General features: G+C 56.0%; 2 protein-coding genes across 2 annotated transcripts; both read right to left on the reverse strand.

Moving 5' to 3' along the window:
• Positions 1-1,032: 1,032 nt before the first annotated feature.
• On the reverse strand, positions 1,033-2,813 carry KVR01_003132 (aspartate--tRNA ligase DPS1; the record flags this gene model as incomplete). The annotated part of the gene is made up of 2 exons (XM_044784914.1): positions 1,033-1,710; positions 1,800-2,813. 2 exons carry the CDS (start codon positions 2,811-2,813, stop codon positions 1,033-1,035), a joined length of 1,692 nt encoding a protein of 563 aa, XP_044648147.1.
• Positions 2,814-4,224: 1,411 nt separating this feature from the next.
• Positions 4,225-8,887, reverse strand: KVR01_002670 (ubiquitin-binding TORC1 subunit KOG1; the record flags this gene model as incomplete). The annotated part of the gene is made up of 3 exons (XM_044793419.1): positions 4,225-4,444; positions 4,580-8,220; positions 8,483-8,887. 3 exons carry the CDS (start codon positions 8,885-8,887, stop codon positions 4,225-4,227), a joined length of 4,266 nt encoding a protein of 1,421 aa, XP_044647685.1.

Below are 8,887 nucleotides of genomic sequence, written 5' to 3' on the forward strand. Positions count from 1 at the left end.
CGTAACCGCTACACTATAGCCACACCTGTGTTCCTACCAAAAGGTACAGAATTGCAGAACGTCTTCTGCAATTCAGAGTGTAGTCTATATAGTCGTGCCGTCACACTCGGGAGTAAAACAGTCACGGTCCATTAAATAAATACCTGTTCAAATGCGTCAGGAACTTGCACAGCATGGCACTCACGCCAACTCATCTCATCGGCTGATTTGGAAATAGACGTAGAAAGCATCTCAAGCAATGGCAAAAAATGCGATTTCGACACTCTACCAGACTCGTCCCGTAAATACTGCTCTGAGCCCCAGGTTCCTTGATCAATCTCCAGGTCCCCTCCGGTATCACCCAAGCTGACACCGAAGCACTCAAGGGGGAAACAGCATTTATCTATATCGTGATGGTCTTCACACCAATTTCTGGAAAGCTCCAGGGCAAGTCCTTCCACAGTTCGCAGCAGCGGCCTTGGCGGGACCCGGGCGCAAATGCTGACAACTGTCGATGGCCAGATCAATGTCACTGATGTTGTGTGGTAATCTTCCAGGAATAGTGGCTTGGATAACCCTTGAGCTCAGTGACTCGACCATAGTCCAGGCGGTCGTACGTGTGGTAGTACCGCTGGCATCAACAAGCAATCAGACTCTCGAGGAGCAATCAGATTCGCAAGCGCTGCGGGAGGAACCATATAAGAGAAAACAGAAAGACGGTGATTGTATCGTAATCTGACGCATGCCTCGAGTGGGCCAAGACATTTTCACTCACGGACATCAGGCTTCTTAGTGATTGGTAGCCCACCCTGTCAAGGATTGAGCATGAGTTGACTGCCTTGGCAAAGCACCAAGCCATTGGCACATGGAATGATCCAGATCTCCGCCGCAACATGGCCAAATACAAAGTCAACGTGCGTGATTGCAAGATAAGAGCCAGCCAATGTTTTGAGCGGAACGTGTTGTCAGAACGACTGAACTGTCCCAGTCCTGTTCTAATTCGATCTATGCCCACTAGCTCTAACTCCTCCACACCATCCCTTTCACCACGCCTTACGGGGTCAACCGGCTAGGCGTACGCGGGTAGTATGCGGCCAGCTGCACGTTGGGCAGGTTCAGGAAGAAGGCCACAACACGGTCCAGCCCGATGCCGCCACCACCGTGGGGCGGGCACCCGGCTTGCCTGAAAAAGTCGACATACTCCTTCAAGCCAGGGCTGTTCGGGTCGACGCCCTTGGTGCGCATCCGCTTCTCTAGCTCGGCTGGAGTGTTGATACGCTGGCCACCTGACATGATCTCCTGGCCGCGCGCGAAAAAATCGTACGCGTTCGTAACCTTGTTGTTCTCAGGGTCCTCCTTGGCGTAGAACGGGCGGGCCGATTCGGGGAACTTGTCCAGAACGTAGAAGTCGGTGCCGTACTTTTTGCGGATGATGGCTCCGAGTGCCTTCTCCTGTGCTGTAGACATGTCCTCATCGTCGGTGACGTTGCGGTAGATCTCGGGGCCCTCTTCCCGCAGGAGTTGCTGGCCCTCGGCGAAGGTGAGGCGGACTTCCTTGCCGTCTGCAGGCAGAGCGAAGGGCTCTGAAGGATAGATAGAGCGTACGACTGCGATTTGATCCTTGCAGCGCTCCTCAAGGTTGCGGAAGATGTAGAGGAAGAGACCCTCGAGCATAAAGATGACCTCACGGTAGTCTTCCTCGATCTCCATTTCCATATCGAGACCGGTAAACTTATGAACGAGTCAGCACCTCGGGGGGAAGAGAAGGAAGAGAAAGGAAAAGGACAACACTGGGAAGATGGGCGGCGTGGTCATCATACCTCGGTCATGTGCCTTGGGGTGTTTGAGTTCTCGGCTCGGAAGACAGGCCCAACGCAGTACACCCTCTTCCTTCCGCCAGCAATCTCCAACTGCTTGTAGAACTGTGGGGACTGGGCCAGGAAGGCGCTCTTGCCAAAGTACGGCAGGCCGAAGACGTTGGCACCACCCTCGGAGGCTGCGCCGATCAGGCATGGCGGCTCGAATGAGTGGAAACCGTTCTTCTTGAGATACTCGACAAAGAGGTCGCGCACGTTCTCGCGGACAGTCTGGATGGCCTGCTGCAGCGGGGATCTCTTGTGCATGACAATGTTGTCCAAGTGTGTCTCGAGGGTGGCGGACAGGCCGGGCGCAGAATCGCCGATGCTCAGCTCCTGCATCTTGCCGTCGACGTCGAAGCTGCTGATGGCGGCGTTGGAGGCGGCGAGCGTCAGGCCCAGAACCTCGGGGCCGCGGGCAATGCAGTAGATCTTGGTGATGTGGAGCTCGTAGTTGGAGACCTTGCAGCTCTTGACGGGCTCCAGAGGCTTCGCGACGGTGGCCTCGACGGCGACGTAGCTCTCCAGGCTCACAGAGCCGACCCACTTTGCCATCTGCTTGGACACGGGTGTGCCCTCGGCCGAGGCGGTGACGATGCCCTGGATACTCCAGTCCTCAGCCTCGCGCAGCTCGACAAAGCACATCTTGGCGCCTTGCATGCGGCTCTGCTGGATCCAGGCGCGCAGCTTGACCGTCTTGCCGAGGTGCTCGTCAGCGTAGTCCTTTAGGGGCACCTTGTCGCCGCCAAGCTTCACCACGTCGCGGTCGCCGTAGTTGTCCTTGGCCTTGTCATCGGCAGCCTCCTTGGAAGCGGCAGCAGCACGCTGGGCCTCGAGCTCAGCAGCGCGCTTCGCCTTCTCTGCCTCCTTCTTGGCCTTTGCCTCTGCCTTCTTGAGTGCCTTTTTGGAGGGGCCAGCCTCGCCCTCAGCACCGCCCTCAGCAGCGGGAGCGGGCTTCTGCTCTGGGTTGTCGGCCATGATGGGTGGTGGTATGAGGTTGAGAGGGTGTCTTGTCTTGCTGGGAATCGTGTGACTCAGGGTGGGGAGTTGGATGAGACTCGCCGACTACGTTGCAGACAGAGGGTCAGTAATCGTGACAGGTCAACAATGATCCGGGTTGGTCTGATAGCTCTCTCTCTGCCTCGAGACCGCTGGTACCCAGAGCATATAATACCTTTCAAAACCTTGGACAATGTCTCCGAGCCCAGTGGTGGTGGTCTGACTCAATCAGCCAGGTAGGATCCTCTTCCAAGCGCCCGTCCGTGGTGTTGCGGTGGTGACAGAAACCGCGTGCCTTTTTCGGAGGGGTAAATTTTGAGGACCAACTGTAATACGTCACCTGTTCACGGACTGGGAAACACCTCTCTTGGAAGTCTTCTCGAAGACCCGGAAACTACCTAGGCACCTGGGTTTCCCACAAGTGAACTCGCACTTTGAATAAGAGATGGGCTTTCTAGAGCCTGCAAAGTTTCACCAATGCCAGGGACTTGTGGGCAAGCCATCAGAAGAATCAATGTCTAGAGGATATCATGACGGCCTTCTGCTGTGTCAGCCAATTGTGACCTGGCTCCAACCGCGCTGTCAGGAGACCCATACATACCAAAGTAGCTTAGTACCTACCTAGGTACAAAAAACATAGAGTCATCCGGCATGATTTCTCATGTCGCCAGATATTGGACGCCTCGTGGAGTGATTCACCGTCTGCTCTCATTCCCAGCCTTGGTTGGACCCAAAGAATGGCAAGAGAGCCTAGGCTGGAACAGCCCTGGAATACAACTCCTTGTCGGGACAGACTCGTCGGCCTGGATGATAGTTAGAAACCCTAGCTAAGGTCTTCTGCGGTCAATATAAGCATCCAACCTACCTAGGTACGCCTTTGGGACGTGGGTGCATCCATTTTCCCTCTGGCTTACTATGACTGCCCATGTGGCCAGCCAGCCAATGCAAAACATGCTGGTGCTGACTTGAACATGGTGAAATATTCAAGAGACACAAGAGGCAACACAAATTCATTAACCCATGCCAATCAATGATGCCGTCGCTTTCATCTCAATGCCTTTGGAAAATAGTGTTTGACCAACCAACACCTAAATGAAAGCAGTACGAAAGGCCAGTGGCTGCGAGCATCTCCAGTGTCTCCAACAGGCCAGAGCCCAACCCAGCTCTTTGCATCCATGATGCTCATGATGAACCCTTCCTTCGCTATGCCAGAGAGAAATCCGCCCCTCAAAAGATCCGAGCCCTGCGCATGCAGCACAACAGTACAGGCAGCACAGTGACTAGCAAATCACCAGCCACAGCCGCCCCTCCCTCCCGCTCTGCAAATTCATAGCGCAATACCAACAGCCAATCCGTGAACCCTTGTGGCGCTGCTGGACTCCTTTTGGAATTACATATTCGTGCCGAATGCCGGCTCGTTCGTACAGCTGAAAACGTTAATGTGGTGGTCACCCCTTGCTGCGGCGCCCATGACCATGCGATGTGGGTGAAAAGCAGTTGCCGAGATGGGTGAGCCACGGTTCTGTCCCAGGAAGCTCGAATAAGGTTCTGAGCGTGAGAGCTCTTTTCCGTGGAAGTTGAAGACCTTGACGATGTGGGCTGAGGTGCCGCTAGAAGTCAAAACATCATTAGCAATTGTATCAAGACTCGAACACACGCAATCTTCTCGTTTGGCCTTTGAAAGAGACTGGGCTTTTAAGAGGGAGAGGGGTGGGGGTGCACCCGAGGTCTGCCTAGCAACTTACACGCAGAATACCGGCAGGTGCTCATGAACACTTGCCGTCCTCAGAACATCCTTTGTCGTTTGGAACACCTTGAGCGGCTGGTCCTTTCGAATGTCCCACAGCCGGACCTTTCCATTCCTCGAGGCGGAGACGAGCTCTCTCTGTCCGCCTCGCTGCATGTGCACGCTGCGTATCCACTGCCTGTCAGGCTCGTCCTTCCACTTTCGAACCATTGCGTCTTGCGGCTTCAGCCTCGGGTCGAATACACGTACGGCCCCGTCCCCAAAACCGGCAACAAATATGTTGCCTGTCATCTGGTCCGAGGTCAGCGATGTGACGCAGCTTCCTGACCGCGCGGGTATATCCATGATGCATGTCTCCGAGCTGGCGTTCCACACGCGTATCACCCGCACGTCGCCCGCAACCAGGACCGTACCGTTGACCTGCAGCCAGTCAAAAACCATGCCCGAGTTGACGTTGCTCGCAACCATGTGTGTCAATGCTCGCCACGAGGAGGCGAGCTCCGGCTTCTTGTTCTTTAGGTGGGCTTCGTCGTCCGATGGGGCGTAGTTTCGGTACATGCGGATGACACCATCCGAAGAGCCGGTCATGAGGAACGCCTGGTCGTCCTCGTTGATGAACTTGATGTCGCTGATCTTGGAGCCCTCTGGGTTGCCATTTGAGAACCTACTCTTTCGCTTTTGCAGCTTCCAATCCCAGACGTAGACAGTGTTGGCATCGTCTGCGACGGCCAGATGATCCTCAAACTGATGGAACGTCATCTTTGAGGGCTGAGCGCCGTTGTTAATGAGTGCCAATTGTTGGTTCCATTTGTGCGACCCGGCGTGAGACTTCTGAGGTTGTGTCTCCCGCAGGATGCTCTCGTTTCTGGACCGTCTCCACAGCCGCGCATTGTACTCCACGCTGCCAGGTTCCTCGGCTTCATTGGGCTTCATTTGCGGCTCCCTGAAATATTCGATCGACCAGTCCAGGAAACCACTCGGCAGCGGGAGCACCGGGACTTCCTTCATGTCGCGTTCCTCAAACCCTGCGGAGACGGGTTCTTCTGCAACATGATAGTTGGCAGGCGCCTGGGATTGCTCATTTTGTTCCGGAGGAGCATCGGGCAGGCCTGTCCTGTTCCTCAGCGAGCCAGTCCTGGAGGCGGACTGTGAGGGTGCCGGCATGGCCAACGCGTTGAGGTTGTCCGCAACAGAGCCTAGCCCGAAGATCGTGCTGAAGGTCCTCTTCAGAAGACCCGGAGAAGCGGGCACTGACGTATCGGAAGCAACTGACATGTTCGTATTGGTCCGCTGGTGAGAAGGCTGGTTCTTCATGAAGGTACGCTTCGTCCGCCGTTGTATCTCCTCCATAAGATTCTGCGCTTGCGCACCAACAGCAGAGTGAAGAAGTGTGTTGTGCACATAGTCCGTGACGATGGTCGCATCCTTTTGAACTTCCGGATGAGGGTCCACGCTCATGATCATGATGTGTTTCCAGGCGGCAGCGATGACGGTATTATTCGAAAACCCCTCTGCCTGAGGTTTGATGGAGCCATCTTTGTCACGGTTGGCGGGCCGTGCGTAATGTAGTAGCATGTTCTGCCGATCGAAAACATCATCTCTCGGCGGGTAGAGCAGGTATTCCCTCTCTTCCAGCAGGTGTTCGTAGGCAGTGACTACGAATTTGCTCTCGTAACGGAGGACAAAATGGGACAGAAATACCAGCAGCTCCCGCCGGACCATCGGGCTCCCGTCGTTGGTCATGTCTAGCAGCGTCCATGTTATCGCTTCCTCTATCCTTTGCACTTCGGCAGTCAAGTCTGGGATACCGATGAAGGTGGTCATCGCGACGAGCATGGCCGCCCGAACTTCGCAGCACTGGTCTTTGGTCAGAGCAGAGAGCTTCGTGGGTGCGCCCTCCCGGATTCCCCGCCACTTCGCCTCCGGCATCTTCAGCCAAAGCTGGCTCAGACATAAACATGACCATTGTCGCAACAGAGGGTTGTCCTCGTTCTGTAGATAGTGTAGACAGTATGTCATGATGTCGGTTTGGTTGCAGACGACTTGCCCAGGCTTGTAGTCCTTGCATAGCATTGCCAAAATGAATGCGCACATGGCCTTGTGCTCATCGCTGTTGGCTACCACGAGAACCTCTGAAGGCTTGAGTATCTGTGCGAAGTAGTTGTAGCCACTGTCCTTGATCAAGTCTTGTTGGCATGTGATGTCAACGGCGAGCACGCGAGTCCAGATGTAAACCATGACCGGCTTCAGCTCCGCGTGGGTCGACTGGAGCAACTTGAGCACGTAGGGGAAAATGCCGATGCTGAGTGAAAGCTGAACTGCCCATGGACCGAGGTCCAGGAATCTGCCGAGCAGAATCAGCGCCCTGACCCTGTGTTGCTGGCTCAGCAGTACCTGAAGCACCACAGGCAGCTGCTCCGGGGGCTTCTGTGACATGGCATCTCCTCTCGTGAGGTAGACGTCGAAGGCTGACAACTGGTCGGTAAAGAATGTCGAGCTCTGGTACTCATATTCGATGCCCTCCGTCTCCTTCCTCTCCAAAGCCGGTAGTTGGGAGAGTGCCATGTCCACTGCCAAGTCCCAGCTATCCCACAAGGGGTGGTTGTGGGTATCCGGCAGCTTTGGATATGATTCAGGGTGGCAGCCATATACGGACATGATCCTCTGAGCCAGCAGGAAGTTGCGGAACAGGGCGGCGACCATAAGGTCCTGCCTGAAGAATTTCCTGAAGAGATGCCGAGGGAGCACCGTCCAGGCGATCGTGTCCGTGATGGCCGTGAAGATCCAATTTAGCTCGCCCAGCGGGGTGCGCCTCTCCTGAAGGCGGCCCGGGAGCTTCTTGGCTCGTTCAGGTGTCAGCTCCTTGTTGAGCGGGTTTTGGAGGGCAAAGAACCAAAGGGCCATTTCTATTGGCGTAGTCAAGCACGAAGTGAACAGGTCCGCGGGAAGCTGTGGGTTTGTCGGCAGATTCTCCTTGACCGCGCAGGCGGCCAGGTGGATGTAAGGCCTGAAATTGGCCTTTTCGTAATTTGAGTCGCGGGCGGCCAGTTCCTCCTGCTCCTGCTCATGTTTCTCGACGAATCTGTGATAGTTGCTCAGGATGTTCCCAGCCTCGGAGCAGTCCCAGACGAATATCGTAGGCGCAGATAACCACTGCTGTAGGTCGTATAATGACACTGGGATGTACTGCGTGTAATTCTTGTTGAAGACCCATATCTCTCCCGATGCCGTGGGCTTGGGCACACCGTGACCATTGTAGTGGAGCAAGACTCGCTCGTCCTTCGCATTTCGACGGAGGGAGATACAGAACTTCTTGGTCTCCTCGACCGATGGATCCAAGTATTGCTTGTACCTTGTCCTGATGGCGAGCGTCTCGTACTGCCCCTGCAGTGTCTTGCCGATGTTTTCCAAGGCCTTCTGGACTGGCGGAACTGTCGGGTCCTGCCACGCCTCCAACTTGGCGCCTGGGTTCGTCTTGAGCTGATCTGGTGGCTCAACACCGATGTTGAGGCAAACGGCAAGGGCTGCAGAGACTGTCTTCAAGCGATCCCTCATCCGCCAATCCTGGATATGGAACGGCTCTGCCTTGGGTTTCCCGGTTGTCTCGTGCCTCTTGTCTGTGAAATACATGTACCAGCCCTGAGAATGTTTGGGCGCGTTAGCATGAGCTTGCAAGGAACAAAGAAGCATATTGACCGTAGCCTCCATCTCGGAGGCGACGCCGGGCGTCTTCCAGCCGCATGGAGCAAGGAGGACCCCCACGACTTTGATGCAGCATCTCTGCCAGCCTGCAAGCCTGGGGCCGTGTGCCTGCCGCCTGGGCGGACACTGGGGCGGAGGAAGGTACGGGAGGGCGTGCATAGAGACCGCTCCGCACGGGGAGGTAGGAGAAGTCACCCACATTAGCAAGCTGGGATATTATGTCCTCGCTCTGGTAGTGTCCGTCGAAGCCGTGGCGGGTTCCAAAGTCTTCAGCGGCCGCCACCGTCTGCTCATCGTTGGAAGAGTCGGTGCTGGTGTCTACGTGCAGGCCCCGAGAAGGGTGGTCGCTCTTGGATCTCATCAGCGGCGGCTTCTTCGGCCTGTCTCGGGCCTGCGGGGGGTCGGCGACGTGGGCGCCATTGGGCTTGTTGTTGTCGTCGCCCGGGGCGCTCGAGGGTCGCTTGTGATCGCTGGTCGAGTTGCGGCGGGGGTGGCCGTTTTCTGTCTGCGGGCGCGATGTGGTGGTCTTTGGCTGGGGGTCGGGGCGGGCGGCGGCCAGGTTGATGACGCCCGCGCCCGAAGAGGTCCGCACGGCGGTAGGCAT

The sequence above is a fragment of the Diaporthe batatas genome, assembly GCF_019321695.1.
Source record: "Diaporthe batatas strain CRI 302-4 chromosome Unknown Contig00003, whole genome shotgun sequence".
NCBI lineage: Eukaryota > Fungi > Ascomycota > Sordariomycetes > Diaporthales > Diaporthaceae > Diaporthe > Diaporthe batatas.